Source organism: Rattus norvegicus, chromosome 13 (genome assembly GCF_021556685.1).
Source record: "Rattus norvegicus strain SHRSP/BbbUtx chromosome 13, alternate assembly SHRSP_T2T, whole genome shotgun sequence".
Classification (NCBI taxonomy): domain Eukaryota; kingdom Metazoa; phylum Chordata; class Mammalia; order Rodentia; family Muridae; genus Rattus; species Rattus norvegicus.
The window spans coordinates 85,502,720-85,515,839 of record NC_141546.1 but is presented as its reverse complement, the minus strand read 5'-3'; the positions used below and the strand labels follow the sequence as shown (position 1 = coordinate 85,515,839).

At 49.2% G+C, this 13,120-nt stretch overlaps 1 protein-coding gene across 2 annotated transcripts in view; it reads right to left on the bottom strand.

Annotated features, from left to right (window-relative positions):
- Positions 1–274: 274 nt before the first annotated feature.
- Olfml2b (olfactomedin-like 2B) overlaps positions 275–13,120 on the bottom strand; it is a 37,244-nt gene continuing 24,398 nt past the window's right edge. The window contains 2 exon segments of one of the 2 annotated variants that reach the window (NM_001107195.1): positions 275–1,346; positions 1,853–2,029. In NM_001107195.1, coding sequence (NP_001100665.1) covers positions 745–1,346; positions 1,853–2,029 — 779 coding nt within the window. In that variant the 3' untranslated portion in view covers positions 275–744. 2 annotated transcript variants of the gene reach the window in all.

The following is a 13,120-nucleotide window of genomic DNA, read 5'->3' as shown; positions in this document are numbered from 1 at the left end:
AGGAGAGGGGCTGTCTTGCACCTCAGTTTGGATATGGGCAGTTTGGCAAGAGAACAATCTTTTCTTTTTCTTCTTCTTCTTTAGATAGAGCCTTGCTAAGTTGCCTGGACTGGGCTGGAATTCTCACTGTTGTAGCTCACATGGCCTTGAGCTTTCAGTGTTTCTAAGATCTCAGCTGCACACCACCTCTGAACGAACGCTTCTGAAGAACACCCAGTCTCCTTCAGGAGCAGAAAGCTAACACCTAGTTAAATGCATCAAAAATGACCTGGGAAAGGATTTTAAAATATCTCCTTTATTTTAAAAAAACAGTCTCCCTTTTTTTTAAGTTTTAAGAACTTCTCTAATACATAAAAACTTTGCCGCCACTTAGCACTTCTTTCCTGAGCCCCGCACTCCTGCTTCTGGCTGCAAGCCCCAGAGGAATAAAGCCTCCAACCCTTGAACTCACGAGCCAGAGGTCAGAGCATGGAAGAAGGGAGTTACTGGTCAGAAGGAGAAGTTCATTTGCACAAAAATATAAATTGTGAAGGATGAGACCAGCACATACACGTATGGATTGATCTACAATCCGTATTTAAAAAAAATAGACCCAAACTGTCACTTTACATTTGTAATATTATACAAAATAATATATTTTAAAACAACACACACCCGCCTGCACAATCTCACACACGGACATGCACACAGACACAAACAAGGTGCTAGTGCCCCTCTGCACTTCTTTTTGTGGGGTCAAGTGTGTCAGTAGGCAAAGATGACATGGTAGGTGACCTGGTGGCCATTGTCCCAGGCATAGAGGAGGCGGTCCTTGGGGTTGTAGTCTATCTGGGTGGTGTAGGAATACTCATTCTCAAACAGCAGCCTAGGGACAATCTGTGTGTTGGTGTGCGTGTCAAAGGCATACGAGATGTTGGCATTCCTCTGGTTATAGCTGTCCACAGCATACAGTACCCCGCAGATGACAAAGCAGTTGCCATAGAAATTCCGCCGGAGCCCAGTGCGCCACGTGGTCTCCTTCTGCGTGCTCAGGTCCACGGCATTGAGCTTGCTCAGGACAATGACTTCCTGGCTGAAGCCCTCATCATCCAGAGCTGGGTAGATAAGCCACAGGCCGTTCTCATCTACAGCAAAGTCCACATCCGAGTGGCCCTGCCACCGCCAGGGTGTGGTCTCCTCATAGGCCACATCATGGAGCATGGCCCAGGCAGCCACATAGCGCTGCTTCAGGTCATACTTGATGATGTTACGGGTGAAGGCCCGGTTATAGTAGAAGGCGCCATTGTACACCACATGTCCCGTGCCGATCCAGCTATATGGAAGCTTATAGGAATTGCTCCAGCGACCTGTGGTGGCAAGAAGGTGGGAAGCTTCAGGGGAACATGACCTGTGATGGAACCAGCTACTGACTAGGGTTTGCACGGCTGGAATAGCACCTTGGCTCTACTACTTCCTAATGTTCTATAAGCATATCACTTGCTGTTCTCACCCAGCATCCTTGGCTGTAAAACAGCAGGAGCAATCTCACTTGTTTCACTTGGACCTTGAGTGCTCCAAGAGCCCCACGCTCGTCTATCTGACTGTGATTTGTAAACTGTTGAGGGCCCAGGGGAAAGAGGATGCTTATCTGTATTTCTAGATTGGTTCAAGGTCATCCATATCCCAGGCGTTGGAACCGAGTCAAGAGAGCACAGAGTGGGAGAGAGAATGATAGAGGTGACCACCCTTCTGGGAAATGCCCTTCTGCTATCCATAAAGGATGTCCTGCTTCTCGTGTAGCACCCCTGTGCCATGATCAGCAGAGGGCGACGAGTCTGGGAAGGCACTGCCACATCAGAGCTGACTTACAAACCTTGTTTGAAGTTCTCCAGATTTCGGAACTCTACCAGTGTGTTGCCATAGTAATAGTTGGTTACGTAAATCCGGTCATCCTTGGCTAGGGGGTCCTTCATCCAGGCCCCTTCATTCCGTCCGTATGTGTTCTGGGTGGTCGGCCCCGTGATTGTAGACAGGGTGTCCTTGCACCTTCCTAATGGAGAAGAGAGGCGTGAAAGGGTTGGAGTGATCGAATGGTGCCCTCTATGCTCCTTAAGTTTCTCCTGGCCCCTCCAGTTGAAGTCTTGGCAACATTTAGCAGCCCTGTGTAACCTGACCCCTGGCATCCCAGCACCATCCAATGCTACATCCGTTGTGCAGTCTGCATTCTACTCCCACAGAGCTGTCCAGAGTCAACATGGTAGGCCACCGTGATGCCACCCTACCTCCATTTCTTTGATCCTACCCTTTATTAGGCAAAGATCCAAAGTAATTTTGGGGTACTGTACCATCTCCCAGAATGTTATTCTGTCCTGTTCTGTTGAGTTCTGCCACCATGAGCATACCTCTATTACAGAACATGCCCCCTCTCCTCGCTCTCTCACTCTCTCACTCTCTGTCTCTGTCTCTCTGTCTGTCTTTCTCTGTCTCTCTCTGTCTCTCCTCTCTGTGTCTCTCTCCCACATCTATCCTAACAAGAACATAAGCACCAAGGAAGCAAGGACTATGGCTTTCCCTGTGTTCTCAGAACCCAGGACACAGAGTATCTGGTGCACCATAGACACCAGCAGATGGTCTGACACTTGGGTGTGAGGATTGAGAACAGAGAGAAGTGTGTGCAGAAAGAACTCTGACAAGGACGGCCAGGAGCACACAGTTGTACCCTACCAGCCTGGATCAGCTCTGAGTGGCATTCATGTCCCTAGGGAACTGTTACAAGTCCATGCTTTATCTATTCCTACCAGGGACAGGCTGTCTGTCAACCCTGCTGGGGACATTGGAGGGGAGGGTACCCATTAGCTTACTCTAGTTGTAGGGCCTCCTTTAAAACTCCAGTTTTCCTTAGTGGAGCAGGAATCCAGCCATTCTCCTCCAAGTACCTCTTTGGAATGGCCTGGTACCCAGGAAGACCCTGCCAGACCACTAAAAGTATTTAGGATTGTAATCTAGACTAAACTGAAATGCTTGATGTGTGGCATTACTGGACACGGGCTTGGATGACACTGAAGTCACATGCAAGTACTCGAGCGTGCATGCTTCTATTCCTGTATCAGTGGGCCTGATGAAAGAGAATGACCGGAGAACCAGATACCCCTGATCTCCAGAGATTCCTCAGGGTCTTCTGACCACAGGCACCAGCAAATACCGTCCCCCCTGCCACCAAGACCTGCGGGCCCTGGAGAACAATAGTGTTGAGACAGATTAGTTCTTGACACTCGGGGTAAAAATCACATAGGTCTATGGCTTCGATTCAGAGTTTTCTAATTTCCAAGTGACTCTATGTCCAAAAGCTTCCAGCCTGCTGCATGAAATCTGTGTTCCAGTGATCTGAGGCAGGAGGAACCCAAGAGCTATAGCTGGCAGTGTGGGGAAGGGCAGTTGTGCCTTAGCCCTGGCTCTGGGGTAGACATGAGGTAGAACTGGGCTGATTGGTGTTTTCCAGAGAGGCCTTACAGTCAGGTGCACATGGCTGGCTTTAGGCAGCTCTGTGTGGGGTTGATGGGGTTCTATTCTGACAGAGTGGGGAGAGACCCTGTCTCCATTTGACAAACAACAGAAACCACCCACCAGTGCCTCATTCCCTCATATCTGAGCTCATTTGTTCAAGACAATAAAACAGAAGTCTCCAGCTGAGCCTGGCAGCAGGCAGATGGAAAATAATCTCATTTTCTGGCACTAAGTGGGAGCTTGAGTGCCAGCAGAGAAGCCACACTCCCGTGCCCCACCCCTACCCCCCTACCCCTGCACACTGAGGTGAACCCTCTCGTGCCATCCCCAGGCAGCCTTGTTTTATGTACCTCTTTCCTTGGCAAAGTCCCACAAGGACACTGACTCTCTACCAGCCATGCCTTGAAGCCCAGTTGCCCTAGCCACACCCATCTCTCATTACACATTAAGGTGTCAATGGCTCTGGAAGCTAAAATCAATTCTTTATTTCCTGGACAGCTCCAGGAATAACCAAACCCCTAAAGGGTTCAATCTCAGCCCTAAGGTGCTCAGCGGCAGGACCTTGATGTAGGACTATCACTAGATGTGGGCTTGGAGCCAATGGCCTGGCCTCCATTTTGGTCTCACTACTAACTCAATTTGGACTGTTGCCCCTATGATGGCGTCGGACCATAACTTCTCCACAATGCACCCAGAGAGTTCGTCCTGACCACAGAGGGTGATCTGAGTGGCTGCTCTGTGATCAGCAGTGTTAACTGTCAACTTGACAGACTATGTATGGAATTGTATGGGAGATGGACCTCTGGGAGCTCCTATGGGGGATTATCATGGCTGTGTTGCAGTGGGATGACCTGCGCGGTTAGCAATGCAGTACCACATAGCTATTACCCAAGCTTTCTGATTGGGGATGTGTTATGATCAGCCGTGTTGAGCTCTTGCTGCCTCAATTTCCCCTCCATAAAAGGTACCCAGCACCATATGCTGAAATAAACCTTCTTTCCAGTGAGTTGTTTTTGTTAGAGTATTTTATTCCAGCAACAGGAAAATATGCTAAGACAGGCCCCTCAGAGATATCCAGGCCTTAGATCTCCAGACTCACCAAAGTGACCTTCTATGGCCAAAAGGATGTTGTGTGATGGAGTCGAGAACTTTGAGACTAGCCTGGATTATCTGAGTTCTAAATGTCATCCACATACCAGCGAGGAAGGGAAAATGGTCTTCAAAGAGGAAGAGGCGTTGCAATAATGGAAGTAAAGCCTGATATGGCCACTGGCCACGGAATGCTGGCAGTGAGGGGATTCTGGAAAAACACGGCCTGGGTTCTCCTCCCCTGGAGCCTCTGGAAGGAACTGGATTTCTGACACCAAAGATTCAGCCCTATAAAACTAATTTGAGACTTCTAGACTATAGGACTGCTAGAGAATAAATGTCTATTGTTTTTAGACAGCAGGCCTATGGCAGTTGGTCCGCGTGGGGATGAATACAGATGAAGTCAGTTTCTGCAACAAGGGGAGGTGTCCCTGCTTCTGCAGCAAGAGGAGAGTCCAAGCTTACAACTGAGCAAGACTGATACCCGGATCTTCAGGCAAATTTCCACATGCCGCCAAGGTACAGAAAAGCCTACAGAATGCTTAAGTCCATGCAAGAAGGCAGCACTGATGTGTGGGGCTTCAGAACATTTGAAGACACCTAGGGGTGTTAACAGACTGTGGGGTCCAATTACATCCCCATGCTCAGATGAACCTGGGATGGTTCTTCTGATGGTTAAAATTGTCAGTTTGAGGGGGATCTAGAATCATGAAGGAGACAAGCTTTGGGTAACTCTGTGAGAGATTATGGGAAGGAACTTAGCTGTGGGCAGCATCGTCCATGGGCAAGAATCCTGGGCCAAATGAAAAGAAGAACGTGACATCAGTGTGCCTCACTCTGCTTTCTGACTGTAGATAGGATGTGACCGGCTGCTTCAAGACCCTGCCATCACTGCTCCCTGATACTCCATGATGGACTACATCCTCAAATGCTAGCCAGAATAAACCTTTCTTTCTTGAAGTTTGCTTCTGGACAGGTATTTTGTAACAGCAACGAAGCAACTGATATAGTTTCAAAGCTCCCACCCATGGGTACAGACCCGTAGAAAGAAAGCAAGAGATAGTGGAAGGGTCACAGAAGCTTGGGAAGGAGAGCTCTGTCTGTGCCCCTCTTGGTCTCCCCACAGCAGGGCTGCCATAGATGATGTCAGCAGACACTAACATCCACCGAGTGCTTCCTGTTCTAAACTTGCTCATCAGCAACGCTTCAAGGCAGACAGCCCTTGCTGTAAAGCTTAGCAGGATCCCTCCCACACTCTGTTTGCACGTCATATCTTAGACAAACATAGCAGCAAATGAATGCCCCCTGACCCACTGTCAGCTTGCCAACTGGTCCCTCTGTGAGGTACTCCTTCATCCCACAAGGTGTGCCCTTCACTGTGCCTACATGTTCTTGGCCTCTCGCCACCAGCTGCTTTGCATGCTTACCCTCTCAGAGACATCGGCATCCTCCTGTTCTCTCCAAGCCTCTGTCTAGGTCAGCCACCAAGGGCCATCTGCATGGCTCCCACCCACCTCAGGAGGCAGAACCTTCCCCCCTGGCTTCCACTGTCTCAGAGTTCCCACCCCAAACCCATGCATACCTTCTTAGCACCCACTCCCCTCCCAGTTGCTTCCTCTGCTCCCAGCGCTTCCTAAAGAGTCACAGCCCAGTCTGGTGCATCCAGTGGCCTGCTTGACATCTCTCCCTGAGTGTATCTTCTGCTTCTTCAAACCTGGTTACTACCAAGCATATTCACTTGCTTCCATTCACATCCTACTGCACGTGTATCTCCTGACATAGCATGAAATCCACTAACCAAGCCAGAGGCTCGGGTTATCCTGACAGCTCCTTCTCCTCCCATCTTCTTCAAGAGGTCTCTGAGTGAGTACACCCATTCTCCATCCTTCTCACCCCTCAGCCCTTCCCCTCCACAGACTTAGTTTAGATGTCACTGCTGCTCGTCTGGATCATCAGTTCACTGTCTTACTGAGTCACCTCTGCCTCCTTCTGGCCTGCCCACCGAGGACCGAAAGAACTGCCTGCCCCAAACTAACATCTGCTAAAGTCCTTAGGACCTTGTCATCTCTAAGTACCATATGAAGCCACAAGGCCCCATCCTTGCATCTCCAGCCCCCCAGCATTCAGAAGTCTTCACCTAACATGAACCTTCGGGCTAAGCATGTGACAACAGGCTGTCACAGAGATGGGGACAACTGAAGAGCAACAGACCCAAAGGCACTCAAATGTAGGAGCACACACACAGAAACACATTTCAGAGTGACCTCAGCCCTAAGATTGCCAGCTGGAGGCCTCTCACCCATTTCTAGTCACCGTGCCAGACACCATCATGGGGGCCATGTCCAGGGATGGCTTGATGAACCTATGACCTGTGCAATAACAGGGCCCTTATTCAAGTCTGTTCCATGTTAATGCCCTGAAGACGCCCTTCTGAAATTTTTAGTGTGGTTTGGGTGAAAAATGTCCCCCCATGGGCACATGTATCACTTGCAAAGATTACGGAACCTTTACGAGGTTCACACTTGCTGGAAGAAGCATGTCACTGGCTTTGAGAATCACCCTGCTTCCTGTTAAGACTCTCTCCTTCCAGGGTATGGATAGAAAATGTGACCAGCCAGCTCCCTGCTCCTGCCGCCTGCTACAGTGTCTTCAGAGCCATTGTGGACCCTAGCCCTCTGGAACGGCAAGCCAAAATAAACTCTTAAGTGGCTTTGGTGGTGGTGTCTTATCACAGCAACAGAAAGATAACTAATATGGATGTGCCACAATTTTTCCTATGCCAGTCCGTGTCGTAACACCCATGTTGCTTTCCCTCCTCTGCCAAGCCTGGTTCTTCCTGTTCCCTCTGTGGTAGGTGGGGTTTCTCTCTGTCCTGTGAACCTGCGATCCATGGCTGCCTTTGGATAGAGAGCCCCACAGCAGAAGTGGGCACATGCATCTGACGCTTACTGTGCCTCCAGACAAGTTGGCCATCTCGGTCGGCTTCTGGCCCCCTCCCATGGTCAGCCCCATTGTGGGAATGACCATGCCTTGCTCAGCCTGGAACCTCATGGCCTGGCACCAAGGGGTGTGGCTTGATGTGCAAACGGACCTATCCTCCTCGAGGGCCTCAGACTTTGGTCTGTATATATTTAAGGAAGCGATTCCACTCTATAGACTCATTTCTGGGGCCCGTTTCAGGAGACAGCCAGGTTCCCTGTGAGCTGAAGGCTGGGCTACAGGAGTTATTAGATTTTATAGCCTATGTCAGGGAGCTATCTGTCTTGTAGGAAGAGTCTTAGAAGCCACAGAGGCTCTGGAAAGCACAACTCCAGCCCACGTCAGCATCCTTCTCCCTGGGTGTCCCTGGAGTAGCCTCCTTGACCTAAGGCAGGCAGGCCTAGCCCCTCACACCACTGCCAGAGTGGTTGGCCAAGCCTTGGGTTTTCTCAGGCTGTGTGCTCTGCGGGGGAGACATTCTTTACAGATCATGATAGATTCAAATTCGAGACAAACGCTTGCTGCTATGGTCGCAAGCTGACTGTCCTCTTTGTCCTTCCTCCCCCGCTGCTGCCCCTAACTGGCCCCTTCTAAAAATCACATCAGACTTGGCACTGATAAAGTCTAGGAATCTGCCAAGCTGTGGCCATTTAGCACAAGCATTCTAGTTCTCCATGGCAGCGGAGCAGAGGCACTGGGCTCCTGGGTCCTCAGTCTCTTCAGAGCCCAGGCTGCCACTCGACCCTGCCAAGCTCTCCCCTCTCCCTGTCTTACAGCTAGCTATACTTCAGTGTCCAATAAAAACCAATCCCTATTTACTTGTGTTAGAAATTTTCTTGAGGATTTAACACTTCCTCGAGGATAGCTCTGGATCTCTTAGGCCATTACAAAATCAGGCCTGAAAACCTGGGTAAGATATTTCCCTTTGGAGACTATGGAATGTTGCTCATAGGCGTGAGGCCCCGTTTATCCTGAGCACTACATAAAACCTGAGTGTAGTGCTTCCCACCTATAATTTCAAAACTCAAAAGAGTCAGGAGGACCAGAAGATGAAAGCTGAGGCCAACATGGGCAGCACTGCCTTCAAAACTACAGGGCTCGGTTAGCCATGGTGGCGTGCACCTTTATTCCCAGCACTTGGGAGGCAGAGGCAGGAAGATCCATATAGATCCAAGTGAGTCTGAGGTTAACCAGGGCTATGTAGAGAGACCCTGTCTCAAAAAAGAAAATAAAAACAAATAGAAATAAAAAGCGCATGGTAATTCATCCATGCCTATCATCCTAGCACTCAGGAAACGGAGTTAGTGAGATTGTGAATGGTAGGTCCAAATGATTTTTGTTCTGTTTTGTGATTTTAGAAAGAGAAAAGGGGGGGGGGAAACATCTTAAACTGAAAAAAAAAATTCAAAACTGCCAACCCTCCACCCAAACCCAAACAAACAAACAAAAACAACATAACAAAACAAACAAAACACCAGCAAACTACCTTTAAAGGCCAGTGCAACTCGGTGGCCTTTTCTGACTTTTACTCAGCTGATGACCGGAAGGTATCAGCACACCATCCTTGCTTAGCCAGGCACAGGAAAGCCACGTGTTTGCAGAGAAGGTTCTAGCAACCAGACCTTATCCACCCTAACAGTGGCCAATGGGAGGCGCTTGACGGCAAGAGACGATTAGAAGTAATTAGCCAATGAGCCGGAAGAATTTAAGAACCAAGAGGATAGGAAGGACAGCCACAAAACGCCGCCATCCAGATGTGACTCGGCCCTGAACACACACTGGCTGTTAGCCCGTCACCATTTCATCATGGATTGAGGAGGTGACCATGAGGCCCCGCCTCTCCCTGAAGAGCTGTTGGGGGAGGGGGACTAGTCAGGAAGGAGGGGTTGAGGGGGGAAGAGGGGATAGCAGGAGGCATTAGGGGAGCGGTAAATATAACCACAATCCATTGTATGTACGTGTGAAATGTCTTCCCTAGGTTACACTCTCGGCCTATTCTTGGCATCTGAACAGCATACTCCATTGCTGTCACCGTCTAAGACTATTTTTTTCTGAGTAAATAGAAGAGGCGGGATCCCTCTGCCAGGAACTACGAGCCTCAGTCCAGTCAAACAGAACGCTGAGCAACAGGAGAACATGTATCCCGAGTCTCTCGCTCCTGTCACCAGGCTCATGGCTGTCAGGATACAGAGGTTTTCCACATGCACGGAACAGCTGAGCTACTAAGAGAACCAAGACTGGAGAACTCCAGATAGGTACCCATTGGCAATTACAGTGGTTTAAAGGTCCACTGGTGACAAAAACTGGGGAGGCAGGTAGGAGAGGCTGGGGTAGGAGCCAGCATGGAGACAGTGGGCGACTTCCCCTTTTGCTAGCTTGTCTATGGAAGAAGAGGCTCCCAGATTCGAACCCCATGCATGGCCTTATGACCAAAGGTAAATGGGCCTCATCTGCAGATTCTCTTCACTGTGAGTTTTCCAGCTCCCTGCACAAGGCAGTAGGGACGGTGAAACAGCTAAAAGAATTTCCACTCCCACTCAAGGGTGCCAGGAAGCTGAAGGGTGGAGTGCAGGGCCGATGGACCTGGGAAGGTGCTGGGTCTGGAGCTGTAGGTTCAGGGCAGCCCTCAGCGAGGGTAAAAGAGAGCTCTCTACTTAAGAGTCTAGCACATTCTGCAGGCATGAAGGGGGACCAAGGTCTTTGAGAGTGAAAAGGCGGAGTGGAAGAGAAAGGAAGGGAAAGGAGGGAGGGTGGGGACAGGAAAGGAGAGGAAAGGAAAGGAAAGACAGGAGAGATAGTGAAACACAAGTGAGAAGATTGGGGTTCAGGTCCCTGGAATCCACTTAAAAGTCAGGGCAGCATGTTAGTTACCTGTAGCCCAGTACTCAGAAGGCAGAGCTGGGGATTCCAGGGACAAGCTGGCTCGCTAGACTAGACTTTGCAACCTCCAGGTTCAGTGAGAGACCCTGCCTCAACAAATAAAGCGGAGTGCTATCAAGGAAGGCTCATCATGTCAACTTTGGACTGCCACACGCATGTATGCATACCTACATACACATGTGAACACACACACACACACACACACACACACACACACACACACACACACCCGAGAGAGAGACAGAGACAGAGACAGATAGATTGACTGACTGACTGACAGACGGACAGGCAGCCAGACCGCACACAAAAGACTTTCTCCTTCTCCAGCCCAGTCTCTGCCATCCAAGAGCTGCCTTCTTGCTGGTTTTCCAGAGATCCTATCCTAGGGAGTCTTACTACCTATGGTTGTTTGAATGATAATGCCCTCCATAGGCCGAAATGTTTGAATACTTGGTCCCCAGTTGGTGGAACTGCTTGGGAAGGACTAGGAGGTATGGTCTTGTTAGAGGATGTGTGTCACTGTGGAAGGCTTTGAGATTTTAAAAAATGTCTGCCATTTCCCATGTTCCCTCTCTCCTTACCTCCTGTTTAAAGGTCAGGCTGTGAGTTCTCAGCTGTTCCTGCAGCCAGGCCTTTGCTCCATGAATTCTAACCCTCTGAAACCACAAGCTCAACGAAATGCTCTCTTTTATACATTGCCCTGGTCTTAGTGTTTTGTCACAGCCACAGAAAAATAACAAAGGCACTACCTCCCTCTTACTTCCACTCTGGTGTTTTTCTGAGACTTTCTCCTGATAAGCACCCCTTACTATAGTACATCCTTGCAAACTTCCCCGCAGAAAACCACAGAACACGGTGGAAGAAAAGATACTTAGCCAATTGCTAACTTTGTTTGAGGCTCAGAGAAAGGTGGAGCTTTGCCAGGGTCATAGAGCCAGTGGCAGGGACAGGGGAGAAGGTACAGAGGTCAGATACGTGGCCTTTGGCAGGCGCTCCCTGTGCTGCTTGGAGCTAGCGAGACATGCTGAAGAGGGCCTGGGAACAAGGCTACCTAAGGGATGGGAGCCGTGGCTTTCCTACATGTCTGACAGAGCCGCCACTCAGCAGCATTCCAGTCCAGTCTCTTAAAGAGTGGCGACTTAATGAACAGTTGTAGTTTTCTTAAACTTTAATTTACTTTAACTCTTAGCATAGAGTCTTGCTATATAGTCCAAGTTGGCTTCAAACTTGAGCTCTTCCTGCCTTGGCCTGCTGAATCCTGGGATTTCAAATTCATACCCCCAACACCCGGGTAGTCAGCTGTTTTCCATAACTATTTCTATGTTCTGCACCAACCTCTACTCTCCTGTCTCCTTTTTCTTTGTGGCCATGGAGCTCTCTGGAACAGAAGGCCTATCTTCTTCATGCTTCTAGAATATACCTTGTACCACCGGACCTGTCCATCAGAAGAAAGCTCTCTTTTTCTGCCTTGAACATTCCGATTCAGCCTCTGAAATCAACTCCCATGGCACCCCCTTCCCCAACACCTGCCATGCTTCCCAGCAGCTGGCACAGCAGCTGGCTCTGCTTCCAGCTCTTTCACCTCCGTCAGAGCATGGCTCAGCGATCCCCTAGCATCCCCTGTGCTCCCTGGCTCTGGGTTCACTCAATTCTACACAATGGCCTATGCTACTACCTATCCCCCAGTTTCTTAGTTAAGGTTTCTATTGTTGTACTAAAACATCATGACCAAAAGCAACCCAAGGAGAAAGGGTTCATCTGGCTCATCATTAGGAAAGCCAAGACAGGAGCCTGGAGGCAGGGACTGAAGCAGTGGCTATGGATGGGTGCTGCTTACTGACTTGCTCAGCCTGCTGCTTTCTTGTACAGCTCAGGACCACCTGCCCAGGGATGGCCCCGCCCACAGTAAGCTGGACCTTCCTATATTAGTCATGAATCAAGAAAATGCCCAAGAGACGTGCCTATAGGTCAATATTGTGGAGGCATTGTTCTCAGTTGAGAATCTCTCTTCCCAAAGACTCTAAGCTTATGCCAAGTTGACATAAACTAAACAACATACCTTGTCCTACTTTGCTTTCACTCTGGGGCCACCCCAACAAGAATCCTCTGCTGGTTTGTGGCCTGGTAACCTTACTGTGGTAAGCTTTATTTAGTTGCTGATGGACACTTCAGGACTCACCCCAAACTCCCTGGATAACCCCACATTTGGAAAAGTTACGCATGGCAATATGGCGTTCATTCACACGTATTTCACAAAGGAGATTGCTACTCTCGTCGTTGACACATTTACATATGAAATACTTCAGAAATGTTCCAACAGCACCTCATGGATAAATGTGGTTATAACTGCAGTGCAATACAAAATCAATTAAAATATAAGATTTCCTTTTTTTTTTTTTTTACAGGCTTTCCTTTCCTAACTCTATAGCATAGTTCTCCAATGTTAACTCTTCAGCGACAATGTTGTGTTACAACTTCAAAAGCTTGGCTATCCTGCTAGATGTGAAAACCAACTCCTGGTCAGAGACAGGCATCCCCTGGCCTTTCCTGTGTTGTGTTGCTTTGGCAGAGCCAAGGGTAAGATCCAGAGCATTGCTCCTGCAAGGCCAGGGCTCTACCCCAGCTTGAGGCCTAGCTTCTGAGTTCCTGCTCCTCGACAAAGTCCGCTCTAACTTTTACCAAAATGACT